Genomic DNA, 25168 nt, shown 5'->3' on the forward strand with positions numbered 1-25168 from the left:
ATTTGTATTATATGATTGTATATATGTGTATGTGTCTATAGATATTTGTGTGTATGCTTACATCTATTCATATGAGTCCATTTGTGTTCCATTTAGTTCACAGTAGACTAGAAAACTGCTTATGCAGCTGGGACCCTTTTAGATAAGCAGACTGTCATATCTTCATAGTCTAGTGGTTCCCAAAGGAAAAGAATACTGTTTTTGCTGACTTGATTGTTCATGATTTCTCCTCCCTTCCCACTCCTATTTAGATTGAGATTTCTGGGTTTCTTCTTTACTTTGTCCCAATTTCATAAATAGGTAAACGTTTTGCCCTGGCTTGGAATTCCACATGCATGTTCATTTTTCATATAGATAGTTGTCTTATATAGATCTAGTTGTCATGCAATGTCTCATGGACTTGTGATACTGTTTTTGATTAACATTATCGTTACAAACACAGTACTAAGCTGTTTATAAGTATTTTCTCACTTTATTCTCACAATAACCATGTCAGTATAGGTACTGTTATTATCATCATTTTCCTGGTAAGGAGTCTAAGAGACACAGAGATTAAGTGGCTGGGCTAGGGATACATGCTACTTAATGTCTAATTCCAGGTCTAGTGTTCTATTTACTACTCTTTCAGCCACCTCTGCCCTCTACCTTTTCACAGAAGGGTAATATTCTTGAGATGCCCAGTAAGATAGATGTTCTCAGATAGGGCCATTGTGTTGATTTATGTTTGTTAGACTATATATAATATTTCTTAAAAGTAGGAGATGTCTACAAGAAGAGTATAAGGAACAAATGGCAAGTCAGTTACTAGTGACAGAAAAAAAAAGAAACATTACTAAACTTTTTATTGCACAGAAGAAATTTAAAACATAAAAGACAAGAACAGGGTTGGTTTGTAATTTTTTACTACCTTGTGAAATTTTGTTTATGTGTAGATATACACATATACACTTAAATTACATAGCAGAAGTTGTTGGTTTTTATAGATTATTTTAATTTTCTTTGAAAACTTAGTTAAGTTTTAGTATTTGAGAAAGCACAATCCTAGTCTTTTTTTTTTTTTTTTTTTACAAAAATAAAAATTACTTTAAACAGTTTTTTTTTTTTCTTTCCTAAAAGCATTTTAACAAAATAAATCAATAAAACCTTTAGATCTACTCTGATGGTGGTAAGCTGACTTTGTCTTAGCACTGCACTTTGATGATTGGAGGAAAGAATGTGATTGATGACTTTGCACAACCTCACTTAAATTGATTCACACAATACAATCAATACAGTGCAACAGTAGCAACCAGTGTCACATGTGAAAAGAGCTAGAATACAATTAGGAAAGCCAAAACAGGTTTTCCTGGCAGATATTTTCACGAATAGTCTTAAACAAAGATTCTTGCCCTGAGGTCCATTAATAAATTTCATGTTACCTGTGAATTAGTTGAAGGAAAAACCACATCTTTATGTTCACTGATGTCTAATTGAAATTTAACATTCTCTTCAATTATTGAAAAACATTCTAGGGAAAAGGACCAGAGGCTTTTCCACTAGATTGCCAAATAGACCCATGGCACAAAAAAGGTTAAAAACCCCTAGTCCCTTGTTTCTTACATATGCCATTAATATTCACATTTGTTTATCTCATAGACATGTAAAACTATCTGTTAATTCTACCTCAGCAAACCATTATCTTCCCCTATCATAATACCCAGTTTCCCATTGCCACCACCTGAATTCACATTCCTCCTATCTTCCACCTGGGAAATAATAGTTTCCTAATTTTTCTTCTTAACCAATCTCTCTCTTCTTACACTAATCTATTCTTTATTTAAAATTTTTATTATTTGCAGTTTTAGTCATAAGCTGTGGTTTCATTTGTGTAGAGAACTCCCAATATGACATTTTCCCTACAGAAGCAACAGTTATCCCTTCTCCCCCAATAAATTTATGACTTACTTATTTTTTAAAGTATTCTTTTCTTTAAAATTTTGAATTCCAAATCCTCTCCCTTCCTCACCCACTGAGAAGGTAAGCAAAATTTTAATTATACATGTTAAATCATCTAAAATATATTTCCATATTATCTGTATTAGTAAAAGGAAAATAGAAAATTCAAATTGCAACCAGAGTTCCTTAGTTTTCTCTTTGGAAATGTAGTTAGCATTTTTCACCATGAGTCCTTTGGAATTGTCTTTAATTGATGCATTGATAGAGTAGCTAAGTCTTTCACAGTTGATCATTATTACATTATTGTTACTATGCACAATGATCTCCCAATACCTTTTATTTCATTTTACATCCATTTACATTGGTCATGCTATATTTTTTTCATAACTGCTCCCCTCATCTGTTCCCTGTTGATGAACATCACCTCAATTTCTAATTCTTTGTCACTACAAAAAGAGCTGCTATAAATATTTTTGTATGTTTAGGTCCTTTTAATTTTTCTTTATCTCTCATTATCTCTTTATCTCTCATTAACCTGGATCTAAGAATATGCTCTCTTGTTATTTATTGATGTACCTATTTTCCCTCATTCTTTTCAGCATTTCTCATTTCTGACAGATGTAAGATGGTACTTTATATCTGATTTAACTTGCTTTTCTCTAATCAATAGTGAATTAGAACATTTGGTTGAAAATAGCTTTGATTTCTTCTGAAAACAATCTGTTCATGTCCTTTGACCATTTATCAATTAGGGATTGGCTCTTATTTTTATCAGTTTGACTAAGTTGATTTTATATATATATATATATATATATATATATATTTGAGAATGGAGAACGATCAGAGAAATTTAATGTAAATTTTTTTTTTTGTATTCATTACTACTTTTTAGCAAAGTGTAGTTTTTCTCATGATTACTTTTAATTGTCTGTTTTTATGTTTGCTTTGATTGAGATCCTGATTGATATTCCTGTCATTTTATTTTTACTTTAGCTGAATCATTAGATTTTCTCACAGTTCTTTATTTTGACTGTGTGTCTTTCTGTTTCAAATGTGTTTTTTGTAAACAGTATATTGTTGGATTCTAGTTTCTAATCCATTTTGCTCTCCACTTCTGTTTTATGAGTAAGTTCATCCTGTTTATATTCACAGATATGGTTGATGTGTTTTTCATCTTATTTTCTTTTGTTTATCTTATTCTTTTTTTCCTGTTCCTCCTCAAAAATCTGTTAATCTACTCTTATTTTTACAGTTTCACACCTCCGTATCTATTACTATGTTGGCTAAGATAGATTTCTGTCTCCAACTGAATATGTATATTTTTTCTTCTTTGAATCTATTTCATTGAGATTCAAACATTGCTCACTCCCCATCCTATCCTCTCCCTTTTTTGTGTCTCTCTTATGAGAAAATTTTACCATTCTACTTTTTCCTTCACACTTTTTCCAGTGCATTTCTCTTTCTTTTCCCATCATTGTTTTTGATGTGGGGGAAGATTATCCCAACGTTATTGACTCACGTAAGCCCTCTGACTATATAGACTCCTTCTAAGTATCCTCATATATGACACCATATTTGGAGTTAGAAGAACTGAGTTAAAGCCATGAATCTTCTCAACTATCTTTATGTCCTTGGAGAACTTTCATTTTCCTGTCTTGTATAGAGAGGGGGTTTGAACTAATAGATTTTTCATATGAATTATATAGCTAAGGTTGGGGAGAGAATTTAGAGAGAAGGAAAAAAAGAACAAAATTTTGGGAATCATACATGTTGAGTTGGAAAGAGAATGAGAAGCAAGCAAGAAACAAAGTATTTAGAAGTGAGAAGAGAACTTTGAGAATATTATTTGAATCAGGGGAGACACCAGAAAGAAAGAGATTGAAAAGATCTTAGATAAAAAAACTTCAAAGGAAGCAATAGAAAAGCAGATTCCTTTTCTTTATTTCTCCATGGACAATTAATAGCCAATTTCATCATTGCTAGTAATTTCCTTTGTGGCATATACTGTATCATTTTTGTTTCGCTTCCTGTTGCTATAATTTACTTCAGGTCTGTCACTTGGATTACTGTGATAATTTTTTGACTGGCCAGTCATTTTGCTGTATATTAATACTAGATTGATCTCTTTTGAAACCCTTTTATCACAAGATTCTTATTGACTATTACAATGTTCAAACCCTTCCCTTGTTTTCAAGTTGCTTTCAAGTTTTCAGTGTGCTTATCTTGCCTTATTAAAATGTTAACCAATTTGTATCTTTTCTTCCTGCATACTTCCCACAAATATTTCATGTTCATTCTCAACTGTATTTATATCGTTATCATCACTTGATGTTACTGTTAACTTTTTAAACTATCTTTTAAAAGGCATAATTTAATTCCTAGTTCTTTTCAATGGAGTTTTTGCTACTCTTGGCCATCATTTTCAAATCATGTTTTTTTCTGTCCTCATTTCCCCTTTGTCCATCATTTGAATCTTTGAACTTTGCCCCTGAGATGTCAGAATCTTGTAGCTAAGCTTTCACTTAATTTTACCTGGAAGAAATCCCCCACATCATTTTCTAGCTACCGTTTAATAAGCATACAGATACATATGCAGCTTGCCCTTCTTTCTTTTTATGTGTTGTCTTCTCCCTTTAAAATGTAAACTCTTTAAGGGCATGGTCTGTTGTATCCTGCTTGCTTTTATTTTTATTCTTTGAACTTCATACTTTAACCAATAATAAGCACTTAATAAATGCTTTGTGTCTTGATTTTCAGTTCTTCTGAACTCCAATAATATTTGTGGTCTGTATCACACAATTTTTCATTGTAATTGTATCCTATGCTATATTGTCATACATGTGTTCATTTTGCCTTTCTTAGTAAATTATAAACTCCTGGAAGATAGGGATCACCATGGTTTTCTGTACCTAACATGTTTCTTAGCATGTAATAGCTACTGGGTTAATACTTTTTTGGTTTGACCCCAGATGCATTTGTGGTTTTTTCCTTTTATCAATGAAAAGAAAATTAATTTCAAAATGTAACTATAACTAAATCTAATTCATGACTATTCTCCTGTATTCATTGATAAACAAGGGAACTATTGTCATTTCAAGCTATTTTTATTTTAAAGATATTTCCTTTGTTTCTACCTTTTCATTCTAACTTTTAAAAGATTATACATATTTTACTAATTTTGAAGTTTAAATGCCAAATAATTTATAAATGGAGAGATATACTTATATTATTTTTGTATTCTTGCATCTTTTAGGCAATTTAAAAAATTTTAGACTATTTAAATAGCTCATGCTAACAATTATATTATTTGTTTTTTAAGCCTATTTTCTTTGTTAGTCATCTCAAATCACTTTTTTTCACATTTTAAAAATAATGAATTTGATTTTTCCCCTCAATGGGATTTTTTGTTGTTGTTGTTCCTATTTAATTTGAAGTCATACAGATACCTGATTTTAGCAGCACAGTTAGAAAACAGAATGTTTAATTTGAACTTGTTGCCAAAATAAAATGACTGTCCAGGCCACCAAACCTAGCTGGTTTACTTTTTTGTTTGATTTGCCTCTGTCAGTGGAAGAATCAGACATCATTGATCTTGAGAAACGCTATTGGCTGCTGAAGGCTCAATCCCGGACTGGCCGTTTTGATTTAGAGACATTTGGCCCTTTGGTTTCGCCACCCATTCATCCATCTCTGAGTGAAGGTAGGAGCCATTCTCATTGCCTGTAAATGTCCATTTGTTGAATTTTTCTCTTCCCAACCCACCCCCATTCCCTAGATCAATCTTCATTCATGATGCTCCTTAGCATGTTTTTTTATTTAAATACTTTGTAATACTGAGAAGGTCTGTTAATGTGTTAAATCCTTTAGGGTGTAATTTTCTCTTCTATCCCTCACCACCCTAAGTTTACAAAGAGTATTTGAATGTTTTATCAAAAATTTACCAGAATAATATTGTTATACTATCTCATGGAAATGCTAGTTTCATTGTATTTTTTACCTTGATCTGACCACATCTGGAATATTGTGTTAAGTTCTTGGTGAAACATTTTAGAAAGGACGGTGAAAAGGATTGAAAATTAAGCCCCATTATCATTATCTCTTGAAACATTGATTGAAGATGTTTAGTCTAGAGAATATAAGATTTGTGTAGAACATTTTCTCTGTCTTCAGATATTTAAATTTTTTCATATACAAGAGAGATTAAGCTCATTTTGCTTGAATCTTGGAGGGTAAAACAAGGCCCAGGGAATAGAAGCTACATGTAGAAAAATGTAGAAGTAAAAGGAAGTACTTCTGATGAATACAGATATCCAAAAATGGAATGAATTGCCTGATTAGTAGTGAGTTCCTTGACATTACAACTGTTTAGTAGAGAGAGGTTCAGTGAACACTGGGGATATTGTAAAGGGCATTTATGCTTCATATAAGAATTTTGGTTAAGCTTACCATTGAGCTCCTTTCCAGTTCTGTGATCTGATGATTCATGTCCCTTCCAACAAATTTTGCTGTCTTATAATCCAGTAATGTGAAACAAGAATTTTTAGAATGCTTGAGTTCTAAGGGATCTTAGTATCTAGTTCAGTTTCTTTATTTTATGAATGAGATTCATAGAGATGACGTGACTTTGCCTAGGCTAGAAAGCTAGTAAAAATCAAATCTAGAATGTGAACCAGGTCTTTTGACTATGTTGGTTTAATCATGTTTCACTGGCCTCACAGCTGCTACTCGACAACAATATTTTACTTTATCTCCAAAAGAATAAACAAACATATCTCATATCTAAACAAACTAGCTAAACTGATTTAACATTATAAATTCTTTAATTCTTATTCATTCTGTTTCTTCTCATAGCCATTTTTTTTTAAAGGGGGATACTCTACTGATTATATCATTCAAATAGAGAAAAAATATATTTCAGTAGATGTGAGAGAGATCACCTAATTAATCATTCCAAATCATTGCACCCTCATGAAGAATATTGATATGCTAAATTTATTTGAGGACTAAAAGCCAACCATCAAGCTTCAAATCTATAACTGTTATTTATGGGATTTTATTCTCAAAATTTTCCACAATATTAGTATTTACTATTGAGATATTAACATATCAATAAATGGTATTATTACATTTGTAATACAGTGAACAAGTGAATATAAATTATACATTTAGTGTCTCAGAATGAGAAATACTAACTAATCTGAGCCATAAATTTTTAAATTTATTTCTACTTATTTCAAGTCTGATTGATAGGTTAGCTTTAAGAAGGGCAGCTAAAAATGTTTGTAGCAGCCCTGTTTGTAGTGGCTAGAAACTGGAAAATTAATGGATGCCCACCAAGTGGAGAATGATTGGGTAAATTGTGGTATATGAATGTTATGGAATATTATTGTTCTGTAAGAAATGACCAGCAGGATCAATACAGAGAGGCTTGGAGAGAATTACATGAGCTGATGCTAAGTGAAATGAGCAGAACCAAGAGATCATTATATACATCAACAACGATACTGTATGAAGATGTAATCTGATGGAAGTGGATTTCTTTGACAAAAAGACCTAATTCAGTTTCAATTGATCAATGATGGACAGAAGCAGCTACAACCAAAGGAAAAAACACTGGGAAATGAATGTAAACTGTTTACATTTTTGTTTTTCTTCCCGGGTTATTTTTACCTTCTGAATCCAATTCTCCCTGTGCAACAAGAAAACTGTTTGGATCTGCACACATACATTGTATCTAGGATATACTACGACATATTCAACATACATAGGACTGCTTGCCATCTAGGGGAGGGGGTAGAGGGTGGGAGGGAAAAATCGGAACAGAAGTGAATGCAAGGGATAATGTTGTAAAAAAAATTACCCTGGAATGGGTTCTGTTAATAAAAAGTTACTATAATAACAACAAAAAAAAAAGAAGGGCAGCTAAATGGCACAGTTGATATAGCACCAAGCTTGAAGTCAAGAGGACTTGAGTTCAAATCCAGCCTCAGACACTTATTACTTGCAACCTGTGTGATCCTGGGCAAGTCATTTAACCCCAATTGCCTCAACAACAATACATTTTTAAATGCTTTGTAAAGATATAAAATAGCTTACAATATTCTTTGTTATTTCTTCTATCTGTAGAATGTCTTTCTCCCAAATGCTTGAAGAAAAAAAACTTTTTTTGGATTCTTAGAAAGTTCAGTCTTTAATTCTTTTATAATAGTTTCTTGATGCTTCCATAGATCTCTGATCTAATCAATGCAGATATTCACTTATTGCAATCCTATCCTCTCTTTGCCTTCTTATTTTTTGTGTTTCCTTTTTGTTATCCTATAAATATTCCACAGAGGATCCACTTTATATGATAGAGGCCTTCCTCTAGGACTTTTAACATTTAATGAGTATTATTGCATCTCTCTCTATCTATTAAATATAAGAATAAGAACTATAAGAATAGCAGTCTTCTCTTACAGTGGTTCATTTGTTTAGTAATATTCTTCGTAAGTCCTTATAATATGGTAATAATGCTTCACCTTAAGCCATTCATATGCTTTGAGTTGTCTATTATTTTAAGTCATTTGGGATTATACTGATTCTGCATATTCAGCATATCATATCATTGGAAATTCTCTCAAATGGCATGATGAAATTGAGTTATTGTGTAAAAGAATAGTTTAGAATCATTGAAGGTAAAACATAATTCTCTGTTTGGCAATTGTTAATGCTGTAAAGTTACCCATGTATATATCCTGTAAATAAAAGGCTATTAAATAAAAAAAAAAGAAAAGAAAAGAAAAAAAAAACATAATTCTCTGATCAATTCACTCATTTCCTTTCCACATTTTAAGTTATTGGGTCAATTCATTTCCTGTTTTCAATCCCTGTGCAAAAATAACTATTGTGATAGAATAACTCAATTGTACTGTTCATCCAATAGCATATCACAATCTGGGAATGATAGTATGTTCTTCCACTAGTTTGTTGTTTGTTCTCTTTGTGAATTATTGCTAGGATTCCATTTTAGAGGCTTCTGTAGGAGCCTGAGACTTCATGCAGTCAACACAATGCTATCCACAAACGGGAACATTTGGAAGATCTTGCCACATATAGAGAATCTTTTTTCTGTTTAGGATAACATTCAGAAGAGATCTTCAGTGACAGTGTAAAATCTATTGGCTAGCATACATCTCTCTGTTTTTTTTGCCTTGCTTGATATTATTAATCAAAGCTTCTCTAAATAAAATTGTCAATGTGGTTGCATTTCTAAAAGAATCATAAATAATTTTTAATGTAACCCTGGGAGTTTTATTGAAGGGTTTTTAAAACTTTTTCTCTGGAGTCAAACTTTCCTGTAATCAACAAATAATGATGGCAAAAATCTAGTCTTCTTTAATCATTTGTGAATGCCCCCATTTCTCTCCTGTGTTTTCATTGATAATATCTTGAATACATGACTGAACCCTGTCATAAAGATGTTATTTTTTAAAAGTGTGTGTGTGTCTGTGTATATGTGTGGGTGGGTGGGGGGAGGGAGGATTGTCCATGATTTTTTTTTCCTGTTTTGCCATGTGTCATCATTCTGTGAGACCTTAAAAATCTGTGAACTCATTTAGAGTTGTGGTTTAAAATGTCATTTTACTATTACTAGTTTCCTTCTGTATATTTTCATTCAGGTCAGTTCTTTTCTCAATTTTATCCTCTTAAATATTATTAATACTTTTATAAAAAAAAATAATAGCTTTTTATTTTTCAAAATACATGCAAAGATAGTTTCTAACCTTTACCCTTGCAAAACCTTGTGTTCCAAAATTTTCTCCCTCCTTCCCTTCCTTCTCCCTCCCCTAAACAGCAAGTAGTCCAATATAGGTTAAACACGTGTGATTCTTCTAAACATATTTCCACATTTATCATACTGCACAAGAAAAATAAGATCAAAAAGAAAAAAAAAGAGAGAAAACAACAACAACAACAAAGGTGAAAATACTATGTTGTGATCCACATTCAGTTCCCCCATGGTCCTCTCTTTGGATGCAGATAGCTCTCTCTCACATTTATCTATTGGAATTGCCCTGAATCACCTCATTGTTGAAAAGAGCCACATCCATCACAGTTGATCATCATATAATCTTGTTGCTGTGTATACTGTTCTCTTGGTTCTACTTACTTCATGTAGCATCAGTTCATATAAGTCTCTCCCGGCCATTCTGAAATCATCCTGCTGATTGTTTCTTATAGAACAATAATATTCCATTACATTCATATACCATAACTTATTGAGCCACTCTCCCACTGATGGACATCCACTCAGTTACCAGTTCCTTGCCACTACAAAAAGGGCTGTCACAAACATTTTTCACATGTGGATCCCTTTCTCTTTTTTATGATCTCTCTGGGATACAGACCCAATAGTGATACTGCTTAAACAAAAGAGTATGCAGTTTGGTAGCTCTTTGGGCAGAGTTCCAAAGACTGTTCTCCAGAATGATTGTATCAGTTCACTTCACCAACATTGCACTAGTGTCTCAATTTTCCCACATTTCCTCCAAAGTTAATCATCATTTTTTCCTGTTATCCTAGCCAATCTGAAAGATGTAAGGTGGTATCTCAGAGTTGTCTTAATTTGCTCTTCTCTAATTAATGGTGAGTTAGAGCATTTTTCATATGATTAGAAACCACTTCTACTTTTCAATTAATTAAGCATATTCGGTATTGAGATGTTAAAATTAAAAGGTATGCCTCTGTCATGAGTGATGAGAAAAAAACTTGCTCTAGAAATTCTGACAGAATTTTTCTATTTTATATCTTTTTGTTCTCCTTCCAGCTTCATCTGTCAAAACTTTTAGGATAAAAAGACTTGATTGGACCTCAAGTCAAGTGTTTTATAGGCTTATTTGTCTCTCCATTGTTTTGTGATCTGCTAATCCTATGTTTTTAGTTAACTTCCCTTTTTCCTCTTCTATAATGTTTTTGCAAATGTGCTTTTACTTGTGACTCACATTTACATAACACCTAAGGTTTGCTGTGCTCTTATCTTACATTGTATGGAATAGTTATTTTAGTCATGTAACACAGTAAATGTCAGAAAAGGCATTTGACCCTGAATCTCTCCTAACTCAGAGTCCATTATATTGTATTATCTTTTTAACTATTGTCAACCTTGGCTGCGTTGTTTTTATGCTTGGCAAGAAGATCATGTATTTTGCTATCTTAGGTAGTTTCTAGCTTCTTTTGACCTTATTATTGTGGCAACTATTATGTTTTGTTTAAAATCAGTTAAACCAAGTCTTTAAGAAATAGTGATAATCACAGTCCATGTCTTTACTGTGGTCTAATTTCCATTTTGTACGTAATTTTAGTAACTGGCATATCTGATTCATCTTGCATCTTTTTTGCTCTCCTTCTAGTTAAATCTATAAATGCTTTTGAGGTGATCTGGCTTAGTTGGATCTCAAAGCAAACTCTCTAAAGGTTCGTATCTTGAACAGAAACATTTCATAGTGCCTGTATCCATTATAACCAATTATTTGGCCATAGCAACCTGTGAAATTAAAAAAAAAAAAGAATAGGAAAAAGGGAAAGCATAAAAGGTCTTTTGTGGAAATATTTGTTTTGAATTTGGATTTGAAATATGTGTTTATATATACATATGTCTACATATAAAAGTATATATATTTATATCTCTGCCTACATATTTTCATATGTAATCTGGGAATAGTTAAGAATCCATCCATATAAGCAGCCCATGAATATGGTGTCCACTTTTTCTCTGCCTCTTGGCTAATGCATTTATCCCAGCCTATCCAATCCCTGAAACATCTGAGTGTTTTTCCGCAGAGAATAGCCAGCCACAACAATGACCCTCAGGCTCCCACTCAGACTGTTTTTTAAAATCATAGGGATAACTTTGGTTGGAAAAGGCTGCAGATAGAGGAAAATATACTCATTGTTTGCCACTGTAGTTCCTAAGCCCTCACCATTGTCCTTGCCATAAAATGAAGATTCAGTAACCATACCATCATTGACTCTTAAACATAAAATATTTACTACATAAGATAAAAGTAGTAATACCATTTTTTACTCAGTAGAACACTAAAGCACAAGTTAAGTAAACATAAGTTGCTAAGTAGGAGGCAAAGTCAAGAATAATCAGAATATCACAATTCCTTTATAAACATGTCTCACTCTATGTCTTCAGGGAAGAGTTGCAAAACACATATATGAGGAAACTTATTGATTCCTTTAAGAATCTGAACTTCAAAAGATCATTTCTCTATCAGCTACTCCTGATTTTTAGTGCTCTCCTATTAGGCAAATCTCTTGTTTTAAAGTCCACTAGTAATAAGCCCCCTTAACTAATTGCTGAGAAAGTACTTTTTGGTTATAGGAAAAACACATATCAACATTGCATTTAATAAGCCATTCACTTAGGCCAGAAAATTGTAGCGCTCCTCAGTTTGACAGTTGGGTATTGTGGACAAATTCAGTCTGCTCTCCAGTTAGTGGAATTTTGCTTTTTCTGTTCAGCTTTTAGCAAGATAAAGCATTCTCTCCAAAAAGAGAGATCACCATCAAACAAATAAATATTTGGCTTTTCCTCCTGTCCTTTTCTCTTTTTCCTTCTTAAACTGTAGAGGAGAAATCCAAGTTTTCTTTCTCTCATACTGTAGATCATGGTAGAGAGCAGTAAGCCCAGATAGCTCTCTACAGCTGCAGAATTCAGCTCTTTTTTCTAGCATAGCAGCTGAAAAACTGAGATGATCTTGCCCTTCTGCAACTATCAAAGAAATAAATTTCTTTCTTCAAATCAGCAGATTCTTAGCAAAGCAGTTAAAAGACTCCCAATAAATGAGTTAGCTATCTTCCAATTGGAAGCATCTTTGTCCTTTTTTTCCCTAGCTTCTTATGATTTCTTTCTTCCTTACTTAAACTTCTGATTTTTGATCTGCTTTCTACATATCTCAAATAAGTACTTCCTTATAGCACTGAGTCAGGAAGACCCGAAATAAAATTCGGCCTCAGACATTTGATACTTACTAGCTCTGTGACCCTTGACAAGTTACTTAATCTTATTGCCTCACCAAAAAAACACAACCAACTTTAAAAAGTCACATACAAATAAACTGATGAACTACAATGCCTTTTAGCCATTCATTATCTCAGTTATTATATCTTCAAACAAGTCCTTTCAAAGATTATTTTCTGTCTTTTCCTCAAATAGACTATTTGTCCTTAGTATTTGCATTTAGAAACTTTATTTCTTCACAGATTGATTACTGCCATTTTCTCTGACAGACAATTTTTCTGTTCTTTTCGGCAACTAAATTTCATCTACCAAAGTAGCATTTTCATTTATATCACAATGAACCAGTGACAGTTGTGAAATTAGAAATTCAGTTTATTTCCAAACTTATTACCTCTATCTATTAATGACTTAATCACATAAATATTTTGTTTTAATTTTTGTTTATTAATTCTTTTGCTTTCCAGTCCAGTACTCAAACTATTTTAATTTACATTGGAAAATGTCTTTGTTGGATGTTGAATAATGACGGAAAATGAAAGTATCTCTTGTCTTTGGGGGTGGGATTAGATCAGAATAGATTGTGAGAATAAAACAGAATTGTTAGAAAATTGTCAGGTAAGATTAGAAATTTGACATTTCCTGGAAGGAGAAAAAAGATAGAGAAAGTATAGAGTCATATTGGCACTATATCATCTGAGAGATTAATGAGGTAGCACCCATGGCAATGTTTTCTAAAAGAATCTAAAGCATCTAAGATTTAATCTCTTCTGCTGTCACTGTGGTGTGTGTGTGTGTGTGTGTGTGTGTGTGTGTGTGTGTGTAAGTGTAACTGTGTCAGGAAGCTTTTAAAATAAAAAATTGTGCTCTATAGCAATCCATGTCCCCAACTGATAGAAAATGTTCTTCAGCTTGCCTGTTTTATGGCAAAGGGAGACGTTTATGAATGTCATACGAAAATATCAACATTTATGACACTTTCTTTTCTTTCAGGTTTGTTTAATGCCTTTGATGAAAATCGTGACAATCACATAGACTTTAAAGAGATATCCTGTGGGTTGTCAGCATGTTGCAGGGGACCTCTGGCTGAAAGACAAAAATGTAAGTGTACTAAATGTCATCTGTTAACCAGTACTGCAAATGCCATAAGACTTTAATTAGATTGATTTAATACTATTATTCCAGTAATACTTGATTTTTTAGTTACTTTATGAAGTTTATTAGAATCTTTTCAGTAAAAAATAATAAAGCAGTTAGAATAGTACTTTAAAATTTTCAAAGTACTTTATAGATATTATCTCATTTGATCCTCACAGCAATCTTGAGAAGTAGGTATTATTAGCCTGATTTTATAAGTAAGGAAACTAAGGCACAGAGAGGTTAAGTTCCTTTTTCTGAGTCATGCAGCTAGTAAGGGCCTGAGGCTAGATTTGAACTTAGGTTTTCCTGACTCCAGGTCTGGAGTTCTTATTAACATACCTACCTATGGTTTATTTTTCTTGATGTGGAGGCTTAAAGCAAACTGTCATGACACATGGCATGAATAAAAATAGATGGTTTGCAATTATTGTTTATGATTGCATTTTTACGAGTTTACTGCTTTTAATTCATCTCCTATGTGAGCTTTGCTGATGTTGAAATTGAAATTTCAAGGACTTTTGATTCCTAATAAGTAAAGTAAATGGCGGGAATATATTGATCCTGATACATTTGAAATTTTCAAACAGAATGATACTTTGTTAGTTTCCATAGTGTTTACTGTATCTTGAGTTATCCGGAGGATTGGTATTAGATTCAAAATAATTTTTAGAGATATTCATGTCACTTATATTCATGAGTATTTTATTAACAGTAATGTTTATTAGCAAAATGCAATTTTCTCTGTCTTTACTGAATACTAAAAAGTTTAACTTAGCAGTGTTTAGCCAAATTACAATTGCAATATAAATTCACAAGCATATATTATTAAATCATAAATATCTTTAAGAAACTGCAGTCAATTGACATTTAGTTAAATTAACTCATATATATTTTAGTAGTTATTTTTCTGTCTCTTTCTAAAAGTTTAATTTTATAGTGGTTGCTTATGGCTGGTATTGGATTTTTTGGTTCTTTGATCTTATCTAGTAACATAAACTAGAAACAGCTCATATACATATCAACATACGTATCAATATATCAGCTTAAATATCAACAATAACAACAGAATCATTCCATAATCTGGGAACTTGAAAAACATAACTTTTCTTTTTAAGTCATAATAATTCAAGTGTCTGTTTTATTTTAAATAGAGAATTGATCTTTTTTGTTTGTTTTTTGTTTTGTTTCTGCTAAATATTGTTTAGGGATTAACTTAAAACCTGAAACAGAATTCTCTTAAGTGATATCATTAATCTTTTCCATCTTTTAACCATTATGATAGATTGATCATTTTTGTGAAATCTAAAGTTGAAAGTGAAGTTCTTTGTTTCTCAATGAAAGTTCATGATCCTTTTTCAAGAAGTTTTCCTGCTGTAGTAAGGAAAGTTAATAAATCAAAGTAAATCATTGGGAATTTTTTGGCATAATGCAATTGAACTTTTGTGAAGAGCTGCAGCTATTAAACATTACTCACTGGAATTTAGTACCATACAACAAGCATTTTGCTTTCAGGAGGCAAACTGAGAATTCAAGTTGTCTTTAACACTAGATTAGGGTACTACTTTTTGCTTTAAAAAGACCATTTTCATTAGGTGCCCCTGAACAAACTGAAAAAGTCCTATGAAATCACCTTTTAAAACTTAGAATTATTAAGTTTTTAGAAATGAAATGTCACCCTTAAACTGATACCATGGTAATAAGTCATACAAGACAGGTCAAATCCCAGTATTGCCTATTTGCTTGACATCAGACAAGGTCTCAGTTTCTTCATCTTTAATATGAGGAAATAGTAGTCATTGACTTTTAATAAACCTACATGCTCTAAATCTATGATTCCATGATATTATGAACTAAGAATGGTATATATTCAAAGCAACTTAGCCTTTTCATTTCAACTTACAGGAAAAGAAGCCCTAATTAGAGTGAAGAGACATTGTAATTTTTAATAGCCTATTTTGTTTGTGTGCGAGATAGCATGATTTCTGCTGACCCAAAGCATGTATGTGTGTGTGTGTGTGTATATATATATATAAATATATATATATATATACATGCTCTTAAGTATGATATGGTTGCCTGAAAACTTTTGATTATCCAGAAACAATGGCCAGTATTTTGCCCTATATTTTGAAGTATAAAAATAATTCATCTTACTTAACAATTTCTCTTCATTAGTTTGTTTTAAGGTGTTCGATGTTGACCGTGATGGAGTCCTCTCTCGAGTTGAACTAAGAGATATGGTTGTTGCACTCTTAGAGGTCTGGAAGGACAACCGTACGGATGATATCCCTGTAAGTTCTATATACTATGAACCTGTTGGGGCAATTTTGCCTCATAAGTTGGTTAGCAAGGAGAGTTACTTAAGGAATGATATCAGTTTGGTTACTTCTCAAAGTGTATGTAATTGGGGAAGAAAAGAATCAAATACATACTGAGATCTATTAGAATCCTTAGCTTCCTTCAAGATTCAACTTAAATAGTATCTCCTATGAGATACTTTTCTATCTTTCCCTAATTGTTAATTTTCTAGCTTAATCTTCAACTTATTTCTGTTTTATGTATCTTAGTGAGATAAAGGTTCCTGAGGAGAAACATAGTTTTCTATTTTTGTTCTTAAATCCCCAGAACCTTCCATAGTGCCTTGTCAATAGACTACTTAATCAATGATTTTGTTTTTTTAACTGGGACTTTGTTTTGTTTATAAATCATCTTAATTCCCCAAAACGTTTTTCCCAGAGAGCTACTTCACCAATAACAAAATAGAGGGGAAAAATAATTTCAATAAAACTAACCAACATCCAACACCTCTACAAAGAAGGGGAGGAAGTTCATTCTCTTGTTTCTTCATTCAGGGATAAACTTAGTAATAGCATTTACTTTGAATTTTTGTTTTGTTTTTCACTATTTTTCTTTCGATTTTCAGTCCTTGTATGTTGTTTTGTTAATTCTTCTCTGTTCACTTTGCATTCTGCATCTTCATTATTTCTTACAGTGTAGGGATGATACTCCATTCTATTTATGTACCAAGTTTGTTTTAATCTTTCCCCAATTGATTGACATCTACTTTGTGTTTCTAAATCTTGGCTACTACAAAAAAGGCTATTAAAAATATTTTGGAGTACATTCTTTTGTATCAGTAGAGCTATTCCCTAGTGGATGTGTTCAATGGAAATATACATTTCCTAAAAGAAGATTATTAACTACAAAATATGATTCTTCCAGATCACAACAGAAATTCCAAACAACTTAGAAATTTCACCTCACACAAGAAAATTGCCAAAGACAAAAGATGGAAATGGTGGAGGAGTCTTGGAAAAACAAACATACTAATATTTTGCTTATAGAATTGTGTATTGAGCTAACCATTCTAGAAATCAGAACAAATAATGCTAAGAAAGTGATTTAAATTTTAATAACTTTATTGAGTCAAATTGGAGATTTGTTATTTTTGTCAAAGCAAATATGTTCATCTGTTCATTGTAGATTAAAATTGTTATCTCAAATGACCAAAATAGTATATATTCAGCATTTTTTCATATTTCTTTTGTTTACTTACTGGTTTTTAATTGCTCTTTTGGGTTTGTTTGTTTTTTTAAAGGAATTGCACATGAATTTGTCAGATATTGTAGAAGGTATATTAAATGCACATGACACCACAAAGGTGAGTTTTTAATAGAACTAATTTGTTTTTCACCCAAAAACATTTTTTAGGTACCTTTCTGTTTTTGTTACTCTTAAGCAATTTCAATTATTTATTTTGATTGTTTTTATTGTTTTTTTTTATTAAAGTTTTTTATTTTCCAAACATATGCATGGATAATTTTTCATCATTGATCCTTGGAAAACCTTGTGTTTAAATTTTCCCCTCCTTTCCCCCAGCCCCTCCTCTTAGGCAGTTTTATAAAACTTACCTAAAGTTACTTGATCTCTGAGTTTATGATTTTTTTGTTGTTGTTGTTCTGGAGTTATAATTTCATTAGTGTAGAAACTACTTTCCTTGATGTAGATTGGCAACTAATCTGCAAAGTATAGTTTTAGAAAGTTGCTGTAACATTGAGAGGTCAAGTGACTTGTCCATGATCTCACTGCTAATATGAGTTGGAAGTAGAATTTGAACTCCATGCTCTGTCAGGACAAGACCAGCTAGCTATCTACCATACCACATGGTTTAGTTTTCATGATTATGTTTAAAATATGTGGCTAAGGAGCTCTTAACTATATGAGCATTTTCACGTAGTCTACCCTCAGGAAAAAGTATAATTGGATGCTTGAAATAGAATTAAAGGCATTATAGATCAGAATATTATTCTTTTATCCTTGTTTGTTAGCACTATCTTTCATCATAATTCTTCTGTCATGCTCATTATATATACTTGCTAAAAGAGGCCAAGATAAACAATTCTTTGAACTAAGATTATATCATTAGGATCATAAAATAATATTTGGAGCTAGCATCTAGCACTTGAAATGTCATTAAGAAATGTCATTTTTAGAGATTAAAAAATTTGATGCCCGATAATATTAAGTGACTTGCCCAAGGTTACAAAGCTATGAAAATGGAATGTGATTTGAATCCATGTTGTTAACCTCTACTGAAAACTGTTGTCACTATTTTTTATTGTCAGTGTTCTTTGCGGCTTGTTGTTTCCTTTGCACATTGTATTCTAGCCATCTGCTTATCTCAAGTTTTGGCTTGATTCAGTGTAATTGTCTTATTGGAAATAAGGCATATGTGCTAGGTATCCTTGATTATTAGCCTTTCTACTCAGAAATGAAATGAAATGAAGTGTTTGACCAGCAAGTAGGAATAACCACACATTCTACACATCTTAATGTACTCCATATATATGTGCCAGTATATGTATAATCACTGTGTCTGGATCTATGTGCTTCAAGACTAAAGTATGGAACCAAAGAGTGTCAAAGAGAGATCATGCCCATTTTTAAAATTACAACTTTCATCCTTATTGCAAGAATCAATTACTAATACTAATACTAGTTTTGTTTTGATATTCAGATTTAATATTTGATCAAAAAACTCAGATATAATTTCACTATATTTTATATATATTGTATCTAGCAAACCCTAAGAAATCAAAATGAGGCATAGGAAAGTGATTTTTTTTTTAAAATTAAATTTGTATTTAAATTTCACTACCCAACAAACAAGTCACAGCATTTACTTTTTAGGAAATAAAGATACATGGCTTATTACAAGTAAAGTTAAGCATGTATCTGTAAATTTTTGAAATAAAAGATCTCTATCATTAAAAAAAATAAAATAAAATAAATGCAAAGGTATAGCAGATAGGAGTAATGGACTTGGAGAAGAATAATCTGGATCCAGATTCTGTTTTTAGACATTTGGATATTTTAGACATTTAGATATAGACTAGCTGTGTGACTTTGTGCAAATCACTTAACAACTGAGCTGATGGACCTAGAGTACAGATTGAGGCATATTTTCTTTTTGAGGTTTTTAGACATGGTTATTTGGGGATTGGGTTTTTGTTGTTGTTATTGTTGTTTGTACATATTTGTAGCATTTTGTTTTTATTGCCTTATCAATGATTAAGGTATGGGGTAGTGGAAAATAGAGGGTTTGGAATACATATAAAGTAATTGAATTTAAAAAATTAAAAAATAAAACTTGTCATTCCAACTTATTATCCCATGTAAAGTCACTTAACCTCCTCAAGCTATAAGTTTATTTAAGTTTATATAAGTTTATTCAGCTATAAAACTGTTAGTAGTAGACTAAATAGCTTCCAAAGCCCTTAAAACCCTAGATTTCCAAGGGTCTAAATATACAATTCTGTGATTTTAATATATTTTGTTACTGTTACTCTGTTTGTTACATGTAAATGTAACCATTTCTTCTTAATAACAAGAATGCATTGAATAATTGAAGAGCCTAAAAGGATTCTGTACTCTTATAACTACTATTAGGAAAGGAAATTTTGGATTGTATTATGCAAAACTTTAAGATAATTATTGTAACAAAGGCTCACATTTTATCCATTATGTTCTTCCTCAGAAATTTCATTTTTTAAACATTATAAGTTCAGACTTCTTAGGTGAAGCACTATTAAATCTTTTCAAATGTCTTTTTTTTTAAATAAAATTTTCTATGTTAAATTGCCTTTATATCTACTTATTACTTTGACACAGTTTATATGCTTTCCTTACTTATAATATGTTACTTTTAATTTGATCCTACTTTTGCTAGTTTTCAGATAACATTCACTGTTTAGAAATGAAATATGAGAGTATTCAAAATTTTCTAAGTTAGCGTTAATTTTCATTTCTCTTCTAAAAAGTAAAATAATTAACCTACATCAGACTGATTGTCAGCTTTAGGGAGGGGGGAGGAATTAAAAAAATGAAATTCTAAATCTTATAAAAGTAATGTTGAAAATGAATAAAAATTTTTTAAAGAAGTAAAATGCTCTAAAACAAGTTATTTTAAGTGTTATCCCTCTTCCAGAAGGGGCATCTTACTCTGGAAGACTATCAGATCTGGAGTGTAAAGAATGTTCTTGCCAATGAGTTTTTAAATCTCCTTTTTCAGGTATGTATGCTCATTATAAGAAACCTTTCTTACCAGGGAGGGTGGAGAATCCAAGGGAGTGGGATGAGGTTTAAGGTTCACTCCCAGTAGTCTTCAGTCTTTTCTGTTGTTATAGAATTCCTAACTCAAGTTCTTTTCCATTTTGGTACAAGAGTATACCAAGAGTTTCATCACCTAAAGGAATTGAGTTTCCTTATGATGTCATGTCTTTAAAATGCCTTAAAACTATGACCTAGAATTTAGAAAATTGGAGTGAAGCTGTTGAAATCAGTTTTCTTTCTTAACCATTATGAAGCCTCTTTCTATTAACTAACTTAAAATTGAAACTTTTTGTACTTTTCTGTGCTAATTACCTTTTCCCAGTGCTGTTAGTTTAAAACTAGATCATAAATAGCATTAACTCTTAATTTTGCCAGGGATATATATTTTCCATTAGTGGATTATCCCAGCTTGAAGACTCTTTCAGTTTGGCTGCTTATTAACATGTCCAAGAAAGATTGTCTGGGCAAGGCAGAAACAGATATCCAGGCAAGTGAGGCTTTTGAGTGTTTATGATCTTTACTTAATCTCTTTCTCTATTAAACATAATGAATCAGATGGTGGTTCATCATTTCTAAGATTTGGCCTCCATAATAATTCAGGAAAGTCATCTTCTGCATAAGACTTTTCTGCACTCCTTGGAAATGTGCTTGAGCATATATATTATAAAACATTTTGGCATTCCTCTCTATGTTCTCATGCATGTAAGATTGAGCAATGATGGGTTCCATTAAAATGATTAGTTCTACCACACATATGTCTAATACATAATAAAAGTATCACATTTATTTTCCCAATTTATATTTTGCTAAATGTTTGTCTTTCTTTCCCCCCAGTTTATACCATTATGGTGTACTTATTAAGGATCAATTCATAATTCAGCATGTTTTGAGACTTTTTCAAGATCTCTAAATCTAGGGTGTGACACTTTGAAGAACATGTAATTGGAAAACTCGTAAAAGTAGTATTGTACAAGTACAAAATCAGTCCTTCCTGGAAGTTAATGACTATCTTTTATTTAGAACCTAGAACCCAATCTCATAAGCCTATAATATTAATTTAAAATAAGTCTCATTTAAACTTTTCTTTTTTCTTTTTGGTGTTTCCATCTTGCTGCTTCCCCTTTGTTTTAATGTAAAAGCTTTTTCATCTAAGTCTTCTCTGTCTTCCTCTTCTTCACTCACAATATACTGGTTGGTTTCAGAAAAGGATTTTTTTAAGTCACAGTAACTCCAAAAGAACATATGTGAAGTTATAAAAAGGTTGCATGTTAAGGAAGAGTGCAGTACCCTTACCAGTGAAAATAAGACTTTTAAAGTGTTTTGCTACTTTTAATTCCGAAGGGTTTTTTTTTGTTTGTTTTTTTTGTATTTTGCTGTTGTTGAAGATACATAAGATTGCGGTTAGGTGGAAACATTTTGCAGGATGTTAATCTTTTTCTGAGTAAGCACATAATTCAGCTATGCTTAAATCTTCACACTCTTTAATATATAATGAGTTTTCTGAAAAAAATTTACTATGGTAGCCTTTCATTTGAGGAGATCGCTTTGGTCTTGATTCTCAGACCAAGAATGCATAAAACAAAAAGAATTATAGACTAATTCCACTAATGAATCATTATAAAAATTTTGGTAAATATTAGCAAATAGATAATAGCAATATAACCAAGAAATTAATCATTATGACCAAGTTGCTTTTATTCTATGGATGCTTAAGTGGTTTAACTTTAGAAAAAAACATATATATCTAAATCCTTGTGTCGAAGTTGAAGATACCAAAAAAGGTTGGGGTCACAGACCAGTGTCCCGAGTTGTCTCAAAAGAATTTGCAGCTTGGAGCAGCTATGTGGCACAGTGGATAAAGCACCAGCCCTGAAGTCAAGAGGACCTGAGTTCAAATTTGATCAGACACAATACTTACTAGCTTTGGGACCCTGCGCAAGTCACTTAACTCCAATTGTCTGAGGAGGGGGGAGGGGAGGATTTGCAGGCTTGAACCCATATCCAAATCAAGGGACAAAGTTTATTGGAATTGTATGGCCAATTGAAGCAGGCTAAGTTCCAAAAGAATTTAGCTAAGAACCTGGAGCAAGGAGACACATTTATCTAGTTCTTCATGTAATTGATATGCTAATTTTATGACCTAGGGATAGAACTGAGGAGTGCTTTCAGGAATTTGGTTATCAATGACTAGCAGATCTAGCACTATCCTAAAGCCAGAAGATTTTGGAATCATTGACAAATAGATTGTTAGACCATTTGCACTCTTAAGGTCAGAGAGCCACAGGATCCCTAATATACTTCCCTAATACACTTCCCTAAAGTGTAAGGGAAGAAATATAATAATATTCCTAGGCCAGAAGTTTTTTACAATTATTGATTTTTAGAACAATAACACTCAATGCTGTAAAGTTACCCATACATATAACCTGTAAATAAAAGGCTATTTATTTAAAAAAAAAAAAAAAAAAGAACAATAACACTCTAAAGTGTGTGTGTGGGGGGGGGAGGTATCTGGGGATCACTGATTCTAAAGCCAGAAGACTTTAAATTCCTTGACAGATTGTTAGGAAAGAAGCAATCTGGGGGGTCAGGGGAGGGGAGGAAACAACCTCCCTACTGCTGTCTCCCCTAGAAGCTATATTCTATCACTAGAATCACCATTAATTACCCTAGTTTGCCTTTTCCTTTTCCCTGCTAATTGATTCTTTGTCAAGCCCGAATTTTTTTTTTTTAACTTTCATTTTCCCATCTCATCATTTTCAACTCAGAGTCTTTTCCTCTGTCAAATTATACCCTTCACTGCCCGAATGTTGAGAAATTTTGCAGGAGTTACTAGTATCATCTTCCCCTATAAAAACGAGAACAAACCCTTATTGAATCCTTCATGATTTCTCTTTCCTTTTTAGTCTTCTCTGGAGTATTGTATTTGAAAGTCAGATTTTTTTTTTCAGCTCTGTTCTTTTCACCAGCTATGCTTGAAAGTGCTCTATTTAATTAATCCCACAGGGTTATACTGTTTTGCAATGTAGGTGATTCTTGATCATAATCCTAGCTCTTTTGCCTTCTGGCAATTTTCCAGACCCTTCAATTCTTTAACATAAAAACTGTAATATCTTCTGTTATCTTGACTGTGTCTCCATGTTATTTGAATTTTTTCTTACTGGCTGCTTGCAATATTTTCTTTTCAACTGGAAGCACCTGAATTTGGCTCTTAATATTTCTAGGGGTTTCCATTTTAGAATCTCTTTTAGGAGGTGATCAGTGAATTCTTTCAGTGTCTTTTTTACCCTCTGATTTTATAATATCAGAGGAATTTTCCTTGAAATTTCTTAAAAGATGCCATCTTTTTTGTGTTTGTATTCCAAGGAATTTATAAAGAAGGGAAAAGAATCCACATGTTCAAAAATGTTTGTAGCAGCTATTTTTGTGATAGCAAAGAATTGGAAAATGAGGAGATGTCCATCAAATGAGAATGGCTGACTAAGTTATGATATATGAGGATTATGAAATATTATTGTAATGCCGAAGAAACTGAGCAAGACAAGAGATTAGAGACCAGTTCAATAGTTTATTAAATGGAGAGAAATACTGGAACCAATGGATCCGTGTTGATCCCAGGGCTAGACGAGACTATCATCTCAAAGAGTCTAGCCCCGTGTATTGGGGCAGCGAGCTTTTTATGGAATAACAAGAACAATGACTTAATGGAGGGATCTAGGTGGGGATAACCTAATAGAGGGTTATTAGAATAGAGATATTTTAATGACATCTAAAATGGATAAACCTTTATCTTGTCAAACATTAAGAAGGAATGTCTATAAAACCTTTATCTCAAACATTAAGAGGGAAAGGTTAACCTAAGGCAGAATAACTAAATAAGACAATTGGAGAAACTGGGTCACGACATTAAAAGGGAACTTTGGCCTAACATTATTGTTATATAAAAAATGATGAACAAGCTGATTTTAGAAAAGCCTGGAAAGATTTTCATAAACTAAAGTTGAGTGAAATAAGCAGAACCAGGAATGCATTGTCATAATAACTGCAAGAATGAGCAATGCTGAACTATGAAAGACTTGGTTCTTCCTAGTGGTTCCACTAGGTTCCATTTAGTCATTTTGGTTGTACTTTGTTCCTTTTCTCTGTTTATCTTCACATGTGTATATAGTACCTGAAAAGACATATTTTGAGAGTAAGGAAGATTTGAGAATTGAAAATTCTGTCTCTTAGTAGAAATGTGGAACCCTACAGTCCAAGTATGTTGTAAAAAATGTCAAATGCATTCATTTTGTCACTTGTTTTTTCTTTTTTATAAAGGATGTATGCACATGGGGGTAATAATGGTCATCATGATTGAGGAGAAGTCAGAAGGAAATAAAGATATTTGGGAAATGAGTTTCATGACATTTATTACATAGCTTAAATGTTAAGGACAAGGTAACTTAGACCAACACTTCACATAGTATTTCCAAGATA

The 25168-nt window shown here is 32.2% G+C and overlaps 1 protein-coding gene across 5 annotated transcripts in view; it reads left to right on the forward strand.

The window, feature by feature from the left end:
• The window catches only part of USP32 (ubiquitin specific peptidase 32), a 250126-nt gene that overhangs the window by 134419 nt on the left and 90539 nt on the right, over positions 1-25168 (forward strand). For 4 of the 5 annotated variants that reach the window (XM_031966529.1, XM_031966532.1, XM_031966530.1 and 1 more), the window contains exons 6-10: positions 5504-5635; positions 13934-14041; positions 16256-16371; positions 17679-17741; positions 20568-20651. In XM_031966529.1, coding sequence (XP_031822389.1) covers positions 5504-5635; positions 13934-14041; positions 16256-16371; positions 17679-17741; positions 20568-20651 — 503 coding nt within the window. The remainder of the gene's footprint in view (positions 1-5503; positions 5636-13933; positions 14042-16255; positions 16372-17678; positions 17742-20567; positions 20652-25168) is intronic. The other variant, XM_031966531.1, reaches the window with a different exon arrangement.

This window comes from Sarcophilus harrisii, chromosome 4, assembly GCF_902635505.1.
Source record: "Sarcophilus harrisii chromosome 4, mSarHar1.11, whole genome shotgun sequence".
Classification (NCBI taxonomy): Eukaryota; Metazoa; Chordata; class Mammalia; order Dasyuromorphia; family Dasyuridae; genus Sarcophilus; species Sarcophilus harrisii.